Source organism: Ursus arctos, unplaced genomic scaffold (assembly GCF_023065955.2).
Source record: "Ursus arctos isolate Adak ecotype North America unplaced genomic scaffold, UrsArc2.0 scaffold_23, whole genome shotgun sequence".
NCBI lineage: Eukaryota > Metazoa > Chordata > Mammalia > Carnivora > Ursidae > Ursus > Ursus arctos.
The window spans coordinates 21,090,933-21,114,151 of record NW_026622908.1 but is presented as its reverse complement, the minus strand read 5'-3'; the positions used below and the strand labels follow the sequence as shown (position 1 = coordinate 21,114,151).

The following is a 23,219-nucleotide window of genomic DNA, read 5'->3' as shown; positions in this document are numbered from 1 at the left end:
CAATCCACTCTAGCCAGGCGTTTCCACCACCTCTTCCCAGAAACCCCTCCTTGCCAAGGTCACCAACCATCGCCAATTTTAGCATTTCCAGTTAACCTCTGTCCTTATAGCATGTTGCTTCTCAAGAATAGAAGTTGACACCATAGGGGCGCCTGGGTGGCACAGCGGTTAAGCGTCTGCCTTCGGCTCAGGGTGTGATCCCCGCGTTCTGGGATCGAGCCCCACATCAGGCTCCTCCGCTATGAGCCTGCTTCTTCCTCTCCCACTCCCCCTGCTTGTGTTCCCTCTCTCGCTGGCTGTCTCTATCTCTGTCGAATAAATAAATAAAATCTTAAAAAAAAAAAAAAAAGAAGTTGACACCGTAGCTCATTTCCTCCCAGGTCATTCCTTTCTTTGCTTATTTCTGAACCCTCCTCTCTCCTGGGCTTCCTCCAATCTCCCCGGCTGCTCCTTCTTGTGCCCTTTGCTGGCTCTAGCTCTTTCCTCCTGTGGATTCTCCAGCTATAGTCATGGCTAACCTGGTTCATCTCGCCTGCTCCCTTAGCTCTGTCCATCACCTGTGTTGACGACTCCAGGGTTCTAGCTCCTGAGCTCTGCGTGGATGTCTGATAGAGATCTCAACCCTAATGTGTCCAAACCAAACTCTCAATTCCATCTCCCCTCTCTTGCTCCAGCTCCAATAAACTTCTTTCTCTCCTGCCTCTCAACAAATGACACCACAAGCAGCACTCAAGCAAACATGTAGGAGTTAGGCTTGATTCCTCTGACCCTTACCTCCGCTTACCACACACAGAATCCATTATCTTGCCCCATCAGTTCTGTTACCCAAAGATCCCAAATCCATCCACTTCCTTGGTCTCTACCTTAACACCTTCGCCTCTCTCCTGGGCACCTGCCATGGTTTGCACTCCTGTCCCTTCCAATTCATCCTCTAGCTGGAGAGGGAGAAAGAGCTGAGGATGGAACTGTGGGGAACTCACATAAAGAGGAGGCAGCAAAACCAATGGAGCAAGTAGCTGACCTGACCAGACACGGGGACGGAGCCACAGGGAGGGAAGGAGAGAGAGAGGCACAGAAGAGACTCTGGGTTAAAAACGTCATTTCAAAGCCGAGATTGCACAGGGTGGCCATCATTTCTAGGCAAAAGTGTGTCTGTGAGGACATGCAGGCCAAGAAGTGACTCTGCATCAGCATGGAAGCCACTCTCAACCCGGATGAAGGCAAGAGATGAGCATGAGAGGAAAACCATGAGCCAAGAGTCAAATCCTTAAGGAGTGTGGACACCAGCCAGGAAATCAATGAGGGACGATGATCTTCCATGCCCGGATGCTCAGCAGGCTGCCAAATCTAAAATGTCTACCACATGGTCTCTCACCGTCATCACCGCCCCCCACCTTGCTTTCTTTATAGGCTTTGTTTGGGTCCCCAACACCTGGGTCACCACAGAGCCTCCTCACTAGTCCTGTTCCTCTCATCTGGGACACTGCTGACAGGTTAACCTCCCTAAATATTGGGTGGTTCTAATGACACTACTCCCCCGCACAGAAATCCTCAATAGCTTCCCACAGCCCATCATATTATGCACGATCTCCTCCCGCCACCCAAGACCCCAGTCTCTCAAGCAATACACCTTTCTGAGCTCATCAGCTCTTCCTCACGTTTCTGCTCTTCAGGCAACTCGGAGCCCTTGTTTTTCGAGCATGCCTGGCACTTCTCACCTCCCTTCCTTTGCTCATGTTGTTCCCTCTTTCTGGAATACACACCCTTCTTCTCCTCCTGCTGAAATCTTAGCACGTAACACAGTTGAAAACACACATTTGAGGTCAGATAGATGCCAATTCATATCCTGGTGACCCAAGTACCAGTTCTCTGATGTTGAGCCAGTGAGTTCACTTTCCTGAGCCTGTGTTTCCACATCTGGAATTTGGAGCTGCAGAAAGCTGCCCCAGTGAGAAGAGGAAGGCAGGAAAGCGATGTAGGGCAGCAAGCATAGGGCCTGCCGCACAGAAGGTAACTGTTGTTTTCCTGCCCTTTCTCCGTTCATTCTTTCTGGGTGACCCTTCAGAGCAGACTGTCCCTCCCCTGAGCCCTGGATCGCTCTGCCTCCTCACTCCGCTTTCCCGCAGTCTGCTCCTTTATATCCGCATTAACTCCTTCTCCACTCCTTAAAGACACTGACCAGGTCTTGCCCATTTCTGTATGTCCGCCAGCACCGAGCACAGTTCATGCAGGACTCCGTAAATGCTTCTTGAATCAAATTATCTTTAATTCCCCAGCAGACAATATCATTTCAGCCACGGTGATTTTTCTAGCTTTTCACTAGACTATACTGAGGAGATAAGAGTGGGTAGGACTTGGGGCAAAGCAATATCGTTATCATCATCCTGACATCCAAAACATATCCCTTACCCCAACCCTATAGCTTCAAACAACACAGAAAATAGCCGACTGATTTAAGAACCTTCTAGAACACAAATACATTTAGCTCTGGGTCCATTAACGTGAGTTTGGGGCATCACTTTAATTTGCAGGAAACATTTAATGACATTAAAAATAATGAATGGAAAGACTATCCCCTTACGGTCAGCTTGCAGGAGGACAACATGATGCAGGGTCAAGGCCATCCTTTGGGAGTCAATGGTGCTCAGGATCTTGGCTGCTGCAGTCCCCAGCAAAGGCTTCCCGTTGTACAGGGTGTAGTAAGTCAGCTCCGCTGGGTCCTTGGGTCCCGGCACCCGCTGCATCTTTACCATCTTTCAGAAAAAGAGAGGCCATGTTTACAGGGCATCTTGCACCAGCCTTGCAATCACCTGGGCGACTGCAGGCTCTCTCCCGCTTGCCAAAGCCTTCCGTGGCTAACAGGACCCACAACGTATATTTTAGACATCGACCTTTGTGTACCTCCCTATCGCCAGCATCTCAAGAAGCCCTGCTATTGCTGGAGGGGGAGACAGGGAGGAGAAAAAGGTTTTGAAAAAACGAACATCTGGAAAGAACAGCTTGAGACTGGAGAAGAAAACGCTGAAATGGTGATGTCTTCCAGCCTCCAGAGAACTCTGGCCTCATTTGGAAATAGGCCTGCACATTAATTCAGGGCATGTTAGGTTATTCTCAAACAAGATTTCTAATTTCAAACTCCTGCAATTGCCAGAGAAGAAAAAAAAAAAAGAACTTATATGTCTGTAATTCAAAAGATCTCTGATAAAAGCAGGACGTGGAGACTCAAAGTTCTTTTTCTAAAATAACCTTTGTTGCTTTTTCTCCCTGTACAAGTGATACACAGAAACTTTGAAAGCAGAAGAGCATCGGGAAATGAAATAAAAATAATCTGTAATCCCTTCACCCCAAGCTAATTATATTATTTTGGAGCATTTGCCTCTATGTTTTTTCCACACAAACTTTTTATTTATTATTTTACAAAATTAGTTATCATATTCTCTGCATAGAATCACACATTGCTATTTTTACTTGCACCCTTATATGACCTTAAATGTAACAAAAGCATAAATGTTAACTTCTACACAGCATTCCAATGTACACCTCATAAACTTATTTATTAGCAAATCACTTTTCGTCAAGCACTTGAATTGTTACTCATTTTTCAGTATTGTAGCTAATTGATCATCACTATAAATACATAAAACATAAATTTTTATATCGACCTAATGTTCTATATGCATGCCTCATAAACTCAACTAACACTTCATTTTTGAATGGTTAGTTTGTTATCAAGTTTTCACTACTCTAATTAACAACTGACCAACATTATAGTATAGTATTTTCCAAAGTGTATATTACAGATTACGAGCTTCATAGGATATTAAAAGATATTACAGAAATGTTCATAGCAATATTGGTCACGATAGCAAAAAACCCTGAAAATTCAAAAGTTACGAACAGTGGAATGGATTAATAAGCTATGGTACGGTCACAAAATGAAATACTATAGATTAGTATAAATAAACTATGGCCATTTGTATGAACACGGGTGAATACAAAAGCCTGATAATAAGCAAAAGAAACAAATCACAGAATATAAAATTCAAACACAGGCAAAACCAAATGGTGTAGTGTTTAGGGATATACACGTGGATGGTAAAATCTACATAGGAAATACAGGCATGAATTAAAGCAAAATTCAGAAGCACACTCAACTCTGATAGAAAGGAAGGAGTATGTATAATCAGAGAAGACACATAAAAGGCTTCTGGGATAAGGTAAGGGGAATGTTCTTGTGCTTTGGGTTGTGGCTTCCTTTTATTAGTGTTCTTTGAAGTCTACATGACTTTATAGTCCTGTGTATGTCTGCTATACATACCAATTACAAACAGATATTACTACAACTCAATAAAAAATGGGTTTAAAAAAATCTGATCAGACACTTCAGAAAGGAAGGTATCTGTATAGTCAACAAACGTATACAAAATGCTCAATGGGGAAATTAAAAGTAAAACCACAGGACACCACTATCACCCAGCAGACTGACTGAAATAAGGGCCAACAATATCAAGTGTTGATGAATGTGAGGAGTAACCGGAACTCTACATCTGGTTGGTGGCAGGTAAAATGGTAAACTTTGGGAAAAGGTCTAGCAGTTTCTCACGGAGCTAACATACACCAACTCTAGGAACCAGCAATCCCACTCCTACACACTCAAGAGAAATGAAAATATACGGCCATAGAAAGACTTGAAGAAGAATGTGCATAGCAGCTTTGTTTATAATAGCTGAAAACTGGAAAAGGTCTGGGGGTCTCTCAACAGAAAAATGGGTAAGCAAACTGTAGCATATTCATATGAGGGAACGTTATTCAGCAATAAAAAGGAGTAAACTCCCCGATAACACAACATGATGGACCTAAAAAAACGTTACACTGAGTCAAAAAAGCTTTATACAAAAGAGAATCTACTTATGTATATGAAATTCTGGAACAGTCCAAACTGATCTATGGTATGGAAATGAATATGTTACCGACTATAAAATAGTAACACCGTACACTGTTAATTATAGAACCTAGATAGTGAGTTTATTGGTGTTCACTAGATAATTTTTTCACTTTTGCATGAGTTTAAAAATGTTCATAATCAAATGTTGGAGAAATATAGGTATTACTAAAAATAAGATTCTTATTGGCCCTTAAATTTACGGACCAGCGCGCTGAACAAAATTAAGGCATTTCTTTACTGCAGGTCTTTCTAGAGTCTTTGGTATGCCAATAGGCTTGGGAATCTTCAAGAAGGGGCTACAGGATGAAGCCTTGCCCAAAATGATGTGGCCACAGAGCCCCTTTGCCCCAGGGCACCTTTTAGGACCATTTTTCTGGACACTCTCTGAGAAACACTGTTCCACTCTCTTTGTGTTCACCTCTATGTCCTCAAAATGAATTTCCAGGAGTAAATTTGTGACTATCAAGGAGGTTCTTGTCTAAATTACTCACCTCCCTTCCACAGAGGTCATACCCATTTACTGTGTTTGAAAGCGCCCATTTCACTGTATCCTCACCAACACTGAAGGGCATCATTATAAATCCTTGGTACGTGAAAATGATAACTTGTGGCGGTTAAAATTTGCATTACGTTGATGGCAAATGGAGTTAAACATTTAAAAAAATGTTTACTGGTCATATGTATTTCTTCTTCAGACTCAGTTTTTCCGATGTGTTCACTAGAGAAATATCGTTACATTCTAGACATACACATTTTCATACTCATGAAAGTGGCTCATCTTTTAAAACTCTCTGAGCCCAGAAAAAAGGCCTCTGGGTGGAAGGATGATGTAAGCTCCGTAGAGCGAATTTTATTCGGGAAATTCGGGCATGTCATTCCTGTCCCTCCTGGGAGAGGAGGTAAGGACAGTGTTGGCACAAGGGAGGCAGAAGGTGAATGGGCATTCAAATATTTAATAACTTCACTCAATTTCAATTTCGATTTCATTGCAAATTCTTCTTACCAAGATTTCTCCAAGGATGATGTGAGAACGTGATCCACAGCTTCTATAAACTAGGGATTTGCAGAAATAAATCCCTGCTTACTTCACTCAGACTTTCCAGGCAGCTATGGGCCAAGCACATTGAGTACTCAGAAGAAATGAGGAAAGACTACCTCGCTGGGCTCTTTGTTTCAACACGTAGAATGTGTTAGGTGTCTTAGGTTTACAAAGAACTCCAGGATTATAGGGTCGTTGTTTCTCCCCCTTCAGCTGAGGCAAATCCCATTTCACTGTCTGAGTCCCAACGATTTCCTTTCTGTTATTTGGAGAAGCGTGAATTATAGGGCTCACATGGACCCCACAGAGGGTAAATCATTAACCCTGGCTTTACCTGGTCCCAGGCTGTCACAGACCACAAAGCAACACCTAACAGGACAAAGGGCCAAATTCACCAACTGTGAAGGGAGGACCGTGAGTCTCCCTCAGGGCCATGATGCTTGACTCAGGCAGGGAAGCGTGTTCCAGAAAACGGGTTGTTTGTACTTTCAAAATTGCCTGGGGACAGGATCTGCAGACAGATTGGAGTAATGTCTGTAATTTCCTTTAAAACGCTTCCTCTTAGACACGGTGATATCAAACATGTGTGTTTGGGTTAAGTTACACCCTCCATGTGGCAATTGGATCACGGGTTCACACCCCAGGGGCAGTCTGCTAGATTCCAATTAGGAAGCCCACACTCTGGAGGCAGCCACCAGCCCTGCTTCTGTACTTTGATACCTAGCTCCACAGAGCTTTGTTAATTAGCATAACAAACATTAGCCGTCCGTTCTCATTTTCGGTGAAATTAGTGGTATTCAAGGTATGTGGGTTGGCTAGAATATGCTGGAGATGCCCCCACTCTGGCTTGAATTGAATAAAGAATCGAAAGAACCTTGGAGCCTCTACCTTGGGATGGCCATGGCGTCCGTTGGGTTCCCTCTGAAGCAGACTCTGAGTTGAGCACTTGGAGATTTTTTGGGGAGGTGCAAGGAACTGACTGACGGGAGGTGATCCAGGGGGTGGAAGGGAGCTAGCGAGAGGTACGTTATTAATCTAGTTACCACAGTGGGTAGCTAAAGCTTAACTCTACGGGAAAGCTCTGGCAATTACTGAACACATACATTGCGGAATTCCCCTAGCCAGGGAGCAAGAGGGCTGTCATGTTCACACCCCCATCACTCATGAATTCCCAGGCACTTCCAGCCAGCTACTTCCAGCCAGCCACGGCATGGACCAAGTGGGTTCTGGCATCTCAAGAGCAGCCCTTCAATAAAGACACAGCAGTGGCTGTTGGAAGTCCACTGGCATTCGATAGAAATGGGAAGGGATTTGGACAGTGCACCAGTAATGTCTGCTACAGCTCCCTCGCCTAAGTCCCTGTGTGGTCCCCTGTCCAATATGAATGTGGAGGGCTCTGTCTGTTGAAACTGACTAATTAAGGATCACAGAATCCTGCCCCTGGAAAATTGATCCAGTGCGTCTGCCATCCACAGTAGTGGTGGCAAGAGGCCCGAAGTCCCCGAGCTCTGGGACTCCATCCAGTCTCCAGAACAGGTTGGGAGCAGTCAGTCTGTGCTTGCTTACTAATAACTTTTGTTTAATAAATATGTGCACGTGTACAGAATTTGTTCTGAAACTTTACAGTCTAGGAGGGAGACAGGCAGGGGAGTAGCTCACTCTCACCCTCCTCCATGATTTTGATGGTCGTTGACCATGAACCCCCAAAGCCTAAGAGCCGTGTTGATGAAATGCTCCTCTGCACACAGCACGGTTTCCTTAGTTTCATGACATTCTGCACATTTATTAGAAGACCCCAGTGCCTTGGCACACACCCACCTGCACGGTGTAGCTTCCCAGGGTGGTGGCCCGTTTAAACCGCCGGCCTTGTTGCTGGGACATCATGAAGAGCTGGGCCAGGCGCTGCTCCATGACCCGGGCGAAGCTCTGGTTGTGCAGGCCCACCAGCGAATTGTCCACGCCCTGTAGCACTGTGGAGGCAGAAGGCAGGGGGGTTGCTCAGAGGACAGACTCCCTGCTGACTCAGAGAACACAAACCCCCCCCCCCCACCCGCCAGCCCTGCACCAGGCACAAAGGGCCGTGCGCCCTATCTCATGTTAGGGTTTGGCAGTTCTTACCTCATTTCACCCTCAGAACAGCCCCAGGGGGTAGGAATCACTGTCCTCATGTTATAGATGCTGAAAGGTTATGTGACTTATCCAAGGTCATGCACCTAGTAACTGGCACCGTCAGGGATTGAACCCATGCTTATGTAACTCCAAAACCTAGGCTCTCCTCCAGAAGCTGTGACATGCCTAATGCTGTTGTATTTAATCCCAACCTTATTTAAGATGTTATGTGTTGTTAGAGACCATGTGGGAATACAGCATAGCTGCAGGTATGACTAATTGGATCCTTCGCTGGTTCCCACTCGGAAGGCCTGGCTCAGGGCTACCCTTAGTGCATTTCCCCCTCTCAGCAGCTTTGCTAAGGAATCGGAGCTCCCTCCTGCAACTCAGCTCCTAACGCCTAGACAAGCCAGTGTCCTGTTCAGTGTCCTCATCTCTCCCTCCTCTATGGGGTCGTTTTGGGACCCACCTCTCAAGTGGCCCACAGCCTCTCAGGTACTCCCCTATACGAGAAGGACAGTGTAATAGAAAGAGTGGGCTGGCACTTGCCAGTTGTGGGGCTTCAGGCAAACCACTGGCCCTTTCTGAGTCTGAGTCCTTCTCTGTAGAAAGGGAATAAGAAAGTCTACATCACAGCAAATCTATTCCTCATGGGCTATAAGGTTGAAATGAGACAAGACATACGAAGCAGCTTAGCACAGTGCCTGGTGCGTAGAAGGTGAATGAAATTCCTCTTTCCAGCCCTGCTCGCAGTTGTGTTTCTTCTATACCCTGGGCTGTCTGGGTAGGTAAGGCACTAATGATGGACCTCCAGGCAATGGCTAGTGCATGCACGGAGGAGACCGCCGTGAACAGCAGGGCTATCCTAGGACTGAAAGGTCACTCACTAGGGGAACAACTTCCTTTTGCTGTCTACCCCCAAAGCCCGGTCCTTCCTCCAAATCCCTTGAGGAACACACATCACCCCAAACACGCAAACACTGCCTCTAAACACAGTCAGCCCTGAAATAAAAAGATGCTAAAAAAAAAAAACAAAACCTCATCTTTTTAAAGAGACAAAAACTTACAATGGGCTCTGGAGGTAATACAAGATTTTTCTTTTTTCTTTTTTTTTTTTTTAAAGATCTTTTTATTTATTTGACAGAGAGAGACAGCCAGCGAGAGAGAGAACACAAGCAGGGGGAGTGGGAGAGGAAGACGCAGGCTCCCAGCGGAGGAGCCTGATGTGGGGCTCGATCCCAGAATGCTGGGATCACGCCCTGAGCCGAAGGCAGATGCTTAAGGACTGAGCCACCCAGGCGCCCCCAGATTTTTCTTTTTTTTTAATTTTTTAAGTTATTTATTTATTTGACAGAGAGAGAGAGAGAGAGAGCACAAGTAGGGGGAGCAGCAGGCAGAGGGAGAAGGAGAAACAGACTCCCCGCTGAGCAGGGACCCTGATGTGGGCCTCTACCCCAGGACCCTGGGATCACGACCTGAGCTGAAGACAGACACTTAACGAATGAGCCACCCAGGTGCCCCAAGATTTTTCGTTCAACAGAATTTGTTTGACCATAGTCCAGCCAAGGGCCATTACCACCACCCACCTACAGGGATATGGGAATAGCCCAAAGAAAGAGCACGTGTTGTTACTGTGAGCACATTCTGAACAGGGCCACAATGAGCAACGGAGGGCAGCGCGATGCAGAGGACGACGCTGAAACCGATCAAGAGAAAAATACAACCCACAGCTGAGCCTCCGAAATTGCTTCTTCGAAGCCACAATTGCCAAATAATCCCCATGGAGGACATAAAGCAGCTCCCTTCCTAGAGCCCTTGTGAGGGACTACCAGCTCATCTGTCAGCAGAATTCCTGCAAACAAAGATAAGACACGTCGGCACTGCTCCCTCCCTCCGTGGCAGGTCCCAGAGAGGCCCCTCAGAATCTCCCTTGACACAGCCGTCAGGCTGAGGAAGGGCCAGCCTACCTCCTGGCCCCAAAGAGGAGAGGCACGTTCTTGCTGCTTCAAAGATGTGCCTCTGGTAAAATTACAGAACCACTGCTGAAAGATTTCTTCTTTTTTTCTTTTTAAATTCGGCTCCATGCCCAGCATGGAGCCCAACACAAGACTTGAACTCACAACCCTGAGATCAAGACCTGAGCTGAGGTCAAGAGTTAGACGCTTCACCAACTGAGTCGCCCAGGCGCCCCTTGAAAGATGACTTCTCAGTTGGCCTCTCCTGACTCCCAGGCAAGAGGAAGAGTGGGGCCACAGGACAGTCAAAGGGCATCATCATGGGTTACTCTAAGGGAATCCCAGTGATGACTCAAGGGCCGACATCAAAGAAAGGGACAGTCAAAGCCCCCACATGATGAAAAAGTTTCAGAAATAGGGAGTGGTGACAGCTACACAGCACTGTGAATGTACTTAATACCACTGAATTGTATGCTGATAAATGGTTAAAATAGTAAATTGCATGTTATATGTATTTTACCCCAATTTTTTAAATTGAGGGAACACAAAAACCAAACCAAACCACAGCCTTCAGGGAGGTGCAGGAGGCCGTGGGAACCTCCCACAGAGTTACATGGAACCTACAGCCGGACAGTTCCCACATGCCTCACCGCTCCGTTTGCAAAGAGAACGCGTCCCCCCTAGGAGGCAGCTGGAGAAGAACTGAGGGTTGGAGCCAGGGGTCTGGCTTTGCATCCTGGCTCCCCCTTAGTGAGTACTTTTGGGCAAGTCGCTTAGTTCCTTTGTACCCCGGTTCGTCATCTGAAAACACAGGCATCATAATCTACTCCTGACTGTGTCATTGTGGAGAACAGATACTTTATTTAAAATAAATGCTTTGAGCAGAGTGCTGCAGGCACTTGAGAGGGTCCCATAAATGCTAGCTGTGGCTGTTGCTCAAATGTGCCCCTTCTTGTTAGCCACATTTTTCCCAGAGGAAGAAATAACTGTGTTCCAGGATGGTGGCTCCCGCGGCTCCTTTCCTTTTCCTGGAGAGGTGCAGCAGGCCTCAGGCTCCCAGCCCTCTCTGCCCACCTAGAAGGGACTGGAAAGGGGCGTGCAACTCTCAGAGCCGCTCTGAAGCAGGAGGGGAGCTCGGACCCTGGCACAGGTGCCCAGGAAGACAGGAGCCCGTGAGCACATCAGCCAGGGCCCTGGCCACCCACCCTTGGTGCTGACTCAGCTTATAGGAGGCGGGCAAGTCCCTGGCTGTGTTCCTAGGAGCTCTCCAGAAGATTCCGTGGCTGTTACATCGCTGGTCTCTTAGTCCTTCTTTATTTACAACTGCACTAGGCTCTAAAATTCCAACAATCAGCTCAGCCTGGTTCAGCTTCCTATATTGAAGCTGAGCCGTTTTATGTGTTGTTGAATCCCATACATTCAGAGTCAAAAGAACTGGAAGGATCAGCTCCTCTCTTCTCATTCCACAGGTGACAGCAGGACACCCAGAGGGCCTGAGTGACCTGCTGAAGGACACACTAGGTTAGCAGCAGCTGGGCTGAGACCGGAAGAAATCCTGAGACTGCTGGGTCTGGGATACTCTGACTCTGGCGGTACAATAAAGCCAAGCAGATAAACCTAAGATGAGCTCTGACCTCTGTGAGGCAGCAGTATTAAGTCAGTGTCTCTATCCGGCCTCATCCCTACAACCCTGACCATGGGACCCATGGACAGCAGAGGGGGCTGCAGGAAGCACCCTAACTAAGCCACTGTTTTTCCACCAGCGAAGGACCCACTCTCAGGAAGGGGAGAAGAGTGCAAAGACATATATTTTTGAAGATTTTACTTATTTATTTGAGAGAAAGAGAAAGAGCACGAGCAGAGAAGGGGCAGAGGGAGAGACAGAGAATCCCAAGCAGACTCATGCTGAGCATGGAGCTGGATGCGGGGCTCGATCTCATGGCCTTGAGATCATGACCTGAGCCAAAACCAAGATTCAGATGCTTACCCACCTGAGCCGCCTAGGTGCTCAGAACATATTTAATGTAAGTTTAGCAGGAAAGCAGATGGAAACATGTCAGGGTTTCATAATACCAACACTAAAAAGGAAAGGTGCTCCCCATTCGCTGAGCTGTTGGCATGAGGAAAAGACAGAGTGCCCGAGTCGGATATCTGGGGGCGAAGAGTAGAGCGGTTTCAAGGAGCTGTGCCTCTGAGCCGGATAAACAAAGCTGTCTTCATCTCAGTTTCCACTCCCCTACCCCTTCTGTAAATGATAGCCAAAGGCCGGTGGTGGCTGCACAGGAGTGTAGAAAGTGGGTCCTAATCCAAAGGGAAGGAAGGAGGGACATGCTGACACTGGTCCTCACCCCTCCCACTGGTACTACCTGACTCAGCTAGCCCCAAACACAGCGGCAGGGGCCACCGTGTACTCTGATTACCAACAGCAGTAACAGCAACAACGTAAGCAAATGAGGGTTACCTCGGCGGGTGGGCAACGGGTGACGTCCCAGCATGATTTTGTGAAGGTTATGCCACTAAAACAGAGGCGGGGCGAGACCCACGTACATGGGGAGGTTGTCAAGGACAGCCCGTGTTTAAGGGGAGATGTAAACCTCACAGTTAATCGAAGAAGAGACGGCTGCAAGTTAAAAAGCAGCATTCCTGCTGGAGGAAACATGATGCTGGACGTGTTGCATAACCTGCTGGCTCAAAAAGGCGTCTCCCTCTTGGGCATAAACTCTGGGTTTGTTTGTTTGTTTTCTTCCTTTCTTTCTTTCTTTTTTTTTTTTTTAGAGAGAGAGTACCAGGAGAGTTGGTGGGGGGGAGGAACAGAGACAGCGGGAGAGAGAGAATCTCAAGCAGACTCCAGGCCCAGGCCGCAGCCCGATGCAGGACTTGATCCTGCAACCCTGAGATCATGACCTGTGCCGAAACCAAGAGGTAGACGTAATTGACTGAGCCACCCAGGTGCCCCTTTTTTCCTTTTAAAATACATTTCTTTAGTTTGCCTTCTTGGCAGGTAAAATAATCTCTACAGAGCCATGGCTCCGTGGGGGAGAAAGAAATGCAATTTTCTGCGATTTCACAGAGGTCTTGAGCAGACCTCCTCGAGCAGGGGGTGTGCTCCTTTGTTAGGGTTCTAGGCAGCAGTCTAGCCTAGCGATTGCATATTTGGGACAGCACGTGAGGGAGGGGATGGGGCAGGGACGAAGGGAGGGAGGTTTCAGACAGGCCTGCCCAGGCACATCTTCCATGACTTGTAAGATCTTCCTCCCTCTTTGTTATGGGCTGAATTGTGCCCTCCCCAAAATTGTATGTTCGTGTTCTGACCCCCTATACCTCAGAATGGGACTATTTTTGGAGATGAAGCCTTTAAAGAGGTGATTAGGGCAAAATAAGGTCGTATGGGTGGGCCCCAATCCAATATGCTGGGTGTCCTTACAAGAAGAGGTTCGGACACAGACGCACACAGAGGGAAGACGTAAAGGAAAGGCGGCCATCTACGAGCCAAGGAGAGAAGCTCCAGAAGAAACCAACGCTGCTGACACTTTGATGTCAGACTCCCAGCCTCTAGACTTGTGAGAAAATAAACTAGTTGCGGAAGCCCCAGAAGTCTGTGGTACTTCATTATGGCAGCCCTACCAACCTAATACCTTCCCTTCCCCCTCCCCCCTCCCCCCTCCCCCCCCCCAGGGACAGCTGGGCTGGTCACTTCCCCCACAAACATGTCTTCTCTCTTTGCTCCCAACCCTTGCTTCTGTACGATTTCCAAAGCAACTGTCTGGCTTTGGAAAAACACAAACAAGAACTTTTTTGCTGTTTCATAAAGCTCAGCTGGGAAATGTCAAAGAAAAAAAGAAAATGTCACCAAAACACCCTTCTACTTCCATCTGCCCTCACTGTCAGGACACGCCTGGGCTCCACCAGGATTAGTGTAGGTGTGGGGCGTGTGCCAGGGGAGAGAGAAAAGTGCACGCCCAGCATTCCTCTGCCTTTCACTGGGGTTTTGTAGGGCAGAGCAGAAAGGCCTATCATCTTTAAATAAACAACCATCCCATGGACATCCCCTAGACACCCACAGGTTACTGCCGTACCTTCTGAGTGGTCCACGTTTTGCAAAGAGGAGGCCAGTGGACTTTACAGGTTGCTGTTTTGAATGGTTATCTAAGATTCACCTTCAGGGCTATCTTTTCTTAGCTTACTTTATCCATTCTGGTCCTATGGAAGTAACTCCCTGACCTATAAGGCAGGACCAAGGAAAAGATGCTGATCCTATCACTGAATGGCATGCAGTTTTAATTATTATAATTATTTTTTAGTTTTGGGGTCTTCTTTTGACATGCAGTTGTAAAAAAAACAAACCAACCTGATAGGGGGAAAGAGGGAGTAAAATAAGAGATTACCTGTAATTACCCAATAGTCTCTGGTTGTTTCTGATATATCAAGGTTAGGATATTCCAGCGCTAAAACAAACAAGAAACACACCAAGTTACTTTTGCAAGTTTTATATGCAAATATTATTAAGGAAAATGGACACAGGTGACAAAACATCGAACAGCTAAATTTGGCTTTAACATTCTCGGGGAATTCCAGGGCATATAGGCCAAAACTATCTTGCTGTTCTGAAAAGTGAAATACTCAGTAAAGGGCTAACTTTCAGATGAAGAGTATTCTAGGGTTTGTGAATTTCTGTTCTATTTTTTTCCATCAAAAGATTCCTAAGTGGAATGTCTTCACTATCAAGGCTCTCAGCTAGAACCTATCTTAACTCTAGCTTTCTTTGTGAAAATTACCCAACCATCACTAATGTTTTTAGGAAAGATCATCTCTTGAATGGATTTTTCCAATGTTGAGGACTAAGTGTATTATTAGCCAAATGTTTGTGACAAACAGTCTCATATTTTTGCAGGTATGGTGACCATAAGAGTTCATTGATAGGAAGGGTTTAGTGCAATGCCTGACACATAGTAAGTGCTCGATAAATCTTAGTTGCTGTTATTATCAGAGTATCAAGAGGAAAGAAAATAAATTCTTCACATGCTGCCATGTGACATAATGAAAGCCATCTTTCATGAGATCATCTTTTCCGTAAAATCCAGAGTCATCTTTCCTTACTACGTGGAAATTCACAAAAGCCTGCCATTAAACATTCAAAAAAAAAAAAAAAAAGTCTTAGTGGCTACTGTGTGCTAGGTACATCCACACACACCATTTTATTAATTTACAGTATCAAATGTAACCACAGAAGGAAACAGAAGCGATCTTGCTAATATGTGTTTAAATGAAAACTTGACCAGTGACCTTGAGAAATGTATTAACAATTAAATTTAACAGCACCCATCTTGACTTCCTTTGGCTACCGAGTAAGTGTTTGGGCACAAAACGTAGGCTGCATTGTCTTCGGAGGCTATGCCCGCTGCATGGTAATGAGGATTACGTAACTGAAGCATCAGAGGAAGAGAGGCCGCACGACTGACTACGGGGACTTGATCCAGTGAAGTCACAGTGCTGACTGCATATGAGTTGCATTACAACATCTACAGCCAGGGCCAGGGCCGAAGACTATGTGGTGATGGCACAAGTGGGGGAAACGATTGCAACCCAGATTGCCACGAGGACTGATGCCCTACGGGGCAGTTACTGTAAGTTCAAAAGCAGACTGCTTGGGTTCAACCCCAGGTTCCATATCTCATTAGCTATGTGAGAGTGAGCGTCTTGTGAACCTCCTGGAACTTCAGTTTTCTCCTTTGCGAGGTGGGGCTCATCTTGTCCTACCTTACAGGGCGCTTTGTGAGGATTCGATGACGTAAGATACCTGAAGGCTAAAGGCACCAAGCGAGTGCTTGCTTCCGCTGTGCAATAAACTTGTCATCAATTCAACCCCCATTTATCACCAATTCCAGTTATTTTATGATAAAAGGGTTAGTCTGTGCCCAGAACCATAGATGTTCCTTAAATGGGGAAAGGACCCGGGGGCAGTGGGGAAAGGCAGTGTCCCCGCGTGGTGTGACATACTCACGTTCGGCAATGGTGAGCGGCGGGTACGTGAGGTAGAACCCAACCAGCTCAGCCGACAGCTGGCGGAGGAGGCTGCTGGCGACCGTGCCGTTGAGGAAGGAGCTCCGGTTGCCCACCACGTACACCAGGGTGACCGTCTGGGAGGCGCTGGATGTGCTCACAATCTGAATCGAACAGGAGGAAAGGGGAGCGAGACATGCCACATCAGATGAGGGTCTGTTTCGTGGAGGCCATGGGAGAAGTTCAAGCAGAAGTTGAGGGGGGAAATGAAAGGGAGGGTGAAAAAGAGCAAGAAAGAGACAAGAATAACAACCCTCGTCATTGACGGATTGCTCGCTGCGCGCCGGGCATCGTGCTAAGGGCATGTGGTCTCATTCAGTCCTCAGCACAGCCCTATGAGGTGTATCCAGTTAGGACTCCGTTTTACAGAGGAGGAAACTGAGGCCCAGAATGATCAAGAGACTTGTTCACGATCACACAGATAATAAGTGATGTAGCCAGGATTCGAACCTAGGCAGTCTGAGTTTAGGTTTTAAGCAGGTGTGTGTATCTTTTCCAAGGCCTAAATAGCCTCAGGTTACTTTTATGGTTCTGAAAATACAAAACAGAGCATAGAAATGTTAAATCTGAGAGGGCTCAACTGCTCAGAGAAAGCCTGAGTTAAATTCTGGGGGCATCTTTAAGTTTCTACACGGCTGATCACCATACTTACAGTGAACAGACAGTGATTAAACCTGATTCCAAAAGGAATTCAGAAATATAAAATAGCCTTTTTAGAGAGTGATTACATTTCCTGTGACCTATTAAATTCAATATAGAATATGTAACTATTACTATGAGATGGTGTGGTTTTCTTCTCGAATTTTGTCGCAGTTTTTTAGTTACTGGAAAATGCGGCTTTCTGGGTCAATGTATGGACAAAAATATCCCACAGATGAGATTTGAAAAACAGATGCAGTAGGAAGTCATTCGACTGGGTGCGACAGTGTGGGCTTCTGTACTAGCGTCTACACCTCCCCCTTCCAGATTCACCCGCCACCCACCCACCCTCGTTTTGTTCCGCAACCCCCGAGGCAGACCCTTGTGGACCACCTCAGTGGGCTCCTTTCCCTCCCGCTTTGGCTAAAAGGAGCTCGGGAAGTTGTGGGACAGTGGGAGGAGAGTGAGGTCCGAGAATTGGTGTCGGGGACTCCCTCCCCACAGCATGGCTCCCGTAGGGCAGCTCTGGCTTCCTGTAACTGCTCCCTCCCCTCGCCCCATCAGGCCCCAACACTTAACAGCCAAGGGTACTGGACTCGCCCTGTGGTTTCCCAAGAGCCTGCCCACACTGCTGCAAAGGGTCCCTTTTATTAGACTTTCTTCAAATTACCTTCATCCGAGTGTGCCCTTTCTTCCTGTAGAGAGCTGTCCTGTCTTTCCTGGACTTTGTGCATTCAGACATAAATATCCCTGTAACTTTCCTTTTAAACGTTATTTTGAAGAAGACTGTCAAGAATAGCTTCTTCACATTATTTCGCACTTTCCCCCATAAGTGGAAGTTGCTAGTTAATTCTTTAACACAGAGCCTATAGTCCCATGATTTAGGGTACACCACGTCAACACTGCTAGTCAACTTGTTCTCTCCTCTCTGAAAGAATTTTTGGGAATGGGGTTGAGCCACAGGTTTTCATGCCTCCTTCCCAGAGTACCAAAAAGAAAGGTGCTTCTTTCTGAATGATCCAAAAGACCTCTCCATACTGCCACCTAAAAAAACAGTAACTACAATAGCTTTTCAACCATTACCTCTAGCGTGAACATTCTCTTTTTTGCTTTTCAATAAAACGGAATCTCACTGGATCTCAAAGAAGCCTATATGGATATAGGTATGGATATTTCTACACATACTGCACTCGATCAGGTAAATTGTGGCAAAACACACATAAATTGAAGCGTTCGCTCAGCGGCACGAAGCACATTCACGGTGTTGTGCAACCATCACCACCACCATCTCCAGAACTTTGTCATCTTCCCGAACTGAAACTCTGTACCTATTAAACAACTCTCCATTTCTTCCTCTCCCCAGCCCCTGAAAACCACCATTCTATTTTGTGTCTCTATTAATTCGACAAAACTAAACACCTTTTGTAAGTGGAATCCTATAGTATTTGTCCCTTTGTGACTGGCTTATTTCTCTCCGCATAATGCCCTCCAGGTTCGTCCATGTTGTAGCCTGGGTCAGCATTTCCTTCCTTTTTAGACGTGAAGAACGTTCCATTGTTATGTACAAGCACCTTTCTTGTCCACTCATCTTGTCCAACCCACTGGGGTTGCTTCCACCTTTTGGCTAATGTGAATAATGTTGCTATGAACATGAGTGTACAGATATCTTTTCAAGACCCTGCTTTCAATTCTTTGGGGTATATACTCAGCAACAGAATTCCTAGATCGTGTTTAATTTTTTAAGGAACCATCATACCATCTTGCACAGGGCTACACCATTTGAGAAGTTCACCAGCAGCGCACAGAGTTCCGGTTTGTCCACATTCTTACCAACACTTGTTAGTCTCTTTTTTATAAAAGCCATCCTGATAGATGCGAAGTGGTTTTGGTTTGCATTTCCCTCACGATGAGTCACGGACAGCATCTTTTTCATGTGCTTATTGATCATCTATCTTATTGATCATCCCTAGATCTTCTTTGGAGAAATGTCTATTTATGCTCTTTGTTCATTTCTTTATGGGGTTGTTTTTATGTTTTTAAGTTGTACCACTTCTTTATATATTCTAGATTATAACCCCCTATCCTATATATGATTGGCAAATATTTTCTCCCATTCCGTGGGTTGCCTTTTGATCATTAATTGTGTCCTTTGATCCAAAGAAGTGTTTAATTTTGGGGAAGTCCAATTTATCTATGTTTTCTTTTGTTGCCTATACTTTTGGTGTCCTAGCCAGGAAAAATCATAGCCAAACTCAATACCATGAAGTTTTCTCCTCTATTTTCTTGTAAGAGTCCTATGGTTCTGGCTCTCATGTTTAGGTCTTTGAACCACTTTGAAGGTAATTTGTGTATATGGTGTTAGAAAAGGTCCAATTTCATTCTTTTGTTTGTGGATATCCAGTTTACCAATACCATTGGCTGAAAAGACTGTCCTTCCCCATTGAGTGCTCTTGGCACCCTTGCCAAAAATCATTTGACCACATATGCAAAGGTCTATTTTTGCATTCTCTCTTCTGTTTCATTCATCTATATGTCTGTGTTTATGCCAGTACCACACAGTCTTATTATTGTAGCTCTGTAGTAAGTTTTGAAATCAGAAAGCAAGAAACCTCCAACTGTGCTTTTCTTTTTCAAGATTGTTTTGGCTATTCATGGTTCCTTGAGATTCCATACGAAGTCTAGGATAGATTTTCCTATTTCTGTGAAAAAAATTCACTGAGATTTTGATAGGGATTGCACAGAATCTGTAGATTGCTCTTGGCAGTACTGACCTCTTAACAAAATCAAGTCTTCCAGTTCATGAGCATAGACTGTCCTTTTTTTTTTTTTTTTGGTTTTCTTTAATATTCTCATTTTTTTTTATAGCTAAGAAGAGTGTGACCAATCTTGGTGGCTACTTAACACTAGCTTCATCAATAAGAGGTTCAAAGGCCTGAAACCAAAGTCATCTCGGCGTTCCCTGAAAATCCTGCCCTGTTCCCAGTAGAAGCAGCCCCTAAAGGGGGTACTTTACCACTTCCCCTTTACTCTTAGGCTCCTGTGGCTTCTGACCTTATCTCTTACTTCCCACTCGCTCATGCCACAATTCATTTAGCTGATTAGACCTAAAAAAGACTGGTAGAATGGAAGGCTGTTGTTCTACCTACCCAGAATCTATTCTCCTTTCTTCTATGACAGCACCACAATTTCCTCAGGTAAACACCTCTTCTCTCCAACTGGGTTCATGTGCTTTGTTTGGGTGGCGCTGCCCCACCCAAGTTCTAGAAGTGGGGATAGTCAGGCCTAGTTGATTGGGACATTTGATCTCCTTGGCCACGGTTACTGCTCCAGAAATTGGCACACAGGCCAAGTGGGTCCAATGAGAGCTGATCCCCAGATTTTACTGGAAGGCCACCAAAAAAGGCATTTTGGTTTCATAAGACTGTGAGCAATAAGGATGAGACAAACCTGGAGGTGCCAGGGGCCACCCCACTGGGCCTGAAGATGATGCAAACCCAGGGCAAGGCCGAGAGATAAAGAGAGAATTTCTGGAAGAAATCATATAAGTACTTGAATCAAATTGGGCCTGAAGGAAATATACTGTGAACCTTTCAGTTATAGGAGCCAATTACTTTTTTTGCTTGATTCTGTCATTCACAAACAAAAAGGTCCTAATTGAGTCTACTGCAATCTATCCCCTAATACCAATGCTATACAAGTTTTTTTTAAAAAGTTACTTTTTCAATGACTCTCTGAACAAATTAGGTATTTATGTGGTCCAGAAAGAATCCAAGGTGCCCCCCAAATTATACTTGATACATTAAACAGAAAGTTATTAATTACAAAACCAGGTCCTACAACAAGCCCAGAGGGATGGTTAGCACGTAGTTACATATATGCATGATACAGGGGCCTAGAGGGTTCCAAAATCCAGGCAACAAATTGGTTCTGGGCTTCCCGTCAGCCATGGCAAAAAGCAAAACAGGGTAAATGAAACAATTAGCCCAATTATCCATTCATTTCAAGAGCTGCTGAAGGGGTGCCTGGGTGGCTCAGTTGGTTAAGCGACTGCCTTCGGCTCAGGTCATGGTTCCAGGGTCCTGGGATTGCGCCCTGCATTGGGCTCCCTGCTCGGTGGGGAGCCTGCTTCTCCTTCTCCCTCTGCCTGCCTCTCCCTGTGCTTGTGCTCTCTCTCTCTGTCTGTCAGATAAATAAAATCTTAAAAAAAAAAAAAAAAGAGCTGTGGAAACGTTCAAGAGCATCTAAAATCTATTTACATGCAGTTTTCAGGTTGTCCGTTATAGTCTTTTCCAAGGAAACTTTGTTACTTGCTTATAAAGTTTCATCTCCTGGCCCATGACTATCATGTAACACGGTGTTCCTAAGGCCAGAAGCAGCTTATTTATCTTGGTGTCCCTCCCAGTGCCTGATGAATGGCAGGTGCTCAATGGGTCTGTGCTTCCTGAATACAATCAGAGCATGCTCTGCCGCCAAGCCCTAACTAGAATCATGCACCTGTGAGGATCACAAATCCAATCAGAAAGAAAAAGATCTCCCACAAGGGAGCTGAGTCATACTTCTTACATAAATCTTATGTTTGTGACACGTTTTTAGATCTTAATCTAATATGAACCAAATCATAATGAGATACTTCCATATAGACTTTGGATAAATCTAGAAAAGGAAAGCTGCTCGTTCAAATTAAATTGTGTGCTTTCTACATCATACTGGCTTTGCTGATAATTCACTTACGCTAAATGTCAATTTCAAAACCACTGGGTTTAATTGCAAAAGATTTAGTTCAGTGAAAACAGAGACATTGGGTTATACAGTTAATCAGAGAAATTTGGGGGCTGGATGAATATCATTAAAAAGCATCTGTCTTGGGGTGCCTGGGTAGCTCAGTCAATTGAGCATCCCAACTCTTGATCTTAGCTTGGGTCTTGATCTCAGCATTGAGTTCAAACCCCACGCTGGGCTCCATGCTGGGTGTTGAGCTTACTTAAAAAAAATAAAAGCAACTGTTTTTAGTGGGATGTTAGTTATGTAATTGCAGAAAAGTGGGTCTGAGAAAAGCTTTTGGTGGCATGTCTACTGTAAGTCCAGGAAACCGAAATATAGTAAACCAGGAGTGGGATTTTCCCAGGAAAAATTCATGTGTTTGCCAAAAGTTCCATAGTATAGCATAGTGGATAAGATTATCAGCTTTGGCTCAAGTCCTTGTTTCCTTCTTTACCAACCGTGTGACTTTCTGGAAGTTTCTTAGCCTCTTTCTCAGTTCCATCTTCTGTGAAATGGTGATAATAAAGGATAAAGACTTCAAAAGGATGTCTTGAGTATTATGTGGCAAAATATTTCTAAAACACCTAGCACACTCCTGGCATACGGTGAGCCCCAAATATAAAACATGTATGTATGTGTGTGTGTGTTTAAACTAAGGTGATGGTTCATGCGGATGTCTAAAAATAACTCAAAGCAAATCACAGGGTAGGCAAATCTTGATGAGTTAGCTGTTTAGAACTGACTCATTTTATGAGACATTTGATTCATTTTATGAGACTCTATCTTATATGGTGTATCTAGTTCAATTTTTAAAATAGTAAATATATTGGGGCGTCTGGGTGGCTCAGTCGGTTAAACGTCCGACTCTTGATTTCGGCTCAGGTGATGATCTCAGGGTCATGAGATCGAGCCCTGCATCCGGTTCCGCAATGGACCCGGAGCCTGCTTGGGATTTTCTCTCCCTGTCCCTCTGCCCTTTCCCCCTGACTTTGTCTAAACAAACAAACAATACAAAATAAAACAAAATAGCAAATGTACTGGGAAGGCCAGAGGAAGTTTCACATGGGAAAATAAGTATAAAATCCCAAACCATAGCAGGTATAGCAAAACAGCATCCCTCCCGTCCTGGCCACACCGCAGCTTCGAAACAGGAGACCAAGTCACTTCTTGCCAACATTTGCATTATGCTTGGCCTCTGTCAACCACACAGGTAAAGTTACCTGAATCGTCAGGTTGCTTTTGGTATTCAGGACTTTCCTCTCAGCATCCTGGAAGGCCTTCTGCAGCCTCTGCTCCATCGTCTGAGCGAACTTGCAGGACTGGATGTTGTCGGACTGGCTCACGAACTGCAGCACTAGAAGGAGAGTAATAAATCAACACTCGCCGAAGTTCTGTGTCTCGTTCCTTGGACTCCACAGCAGTCATCATATAAAACAGCATTTTACATCCGTGAAATCAGGCAAATAAGGACAGACAAGGTTTGGCTGTAATGTTGGAAGTGGCTCTTAAAATGATTTGTGATAGAGAAGAATTAAAAGCATGATCAAACCTGAGATTCCCCCTAATGCAAAGGATTGTGTGACCATTTGGTTGGATTCTGCAGACATCTCCTCCAAGAATGATAAAAAACAATCAAAGAGAGATCATCATGCCTTCTCTTTCTTTGGAGGGGGGAAGAAGTCAATTGACCTGCATCACTAAGTTGATCAAG

The 23,219-nt window shown here is 45.3% G+C and overlaps 1 protein-coding gene across 1 annotated transcript in view; it reads right to left on the bottom strand.

Annotated features, from left to right (window-relative positions):
* KIAA1549L (KIAA1549 like) overlaps window positions 1-23,219 on the bottom strand; it is a 204,236-nt gene that overhangs the window by 85,998 nt on the left and 95,019 nt on the right. Inside the window, exons 7-11 of the mRNA XM_057317592.1 lie at window positions 22,729-22,862; window positions 16,050-16,212; window positions 14,434-14,493; window positions 7,803-7,954; window positions 2,582-2,753 (exon numbers count right to left, since the gene is read on the bottom strand). Of these exons, the coding sequence (XP_057173575.1) occupies window positions 2,582-2,753; window positions 7,803-7,954; window positions 14,434-14,493; window positions 16,050-16,212; window positions 22,729-22,862 (681 nt within the window). The remainder of the gene's footprint in view (window positions 1-2,581; window positions 2,754-7,802; window positions 7,955-14,433; window positions 14,494-16,049; window positions 16,213-22,728; window positions 22,863-23,219) is intronic.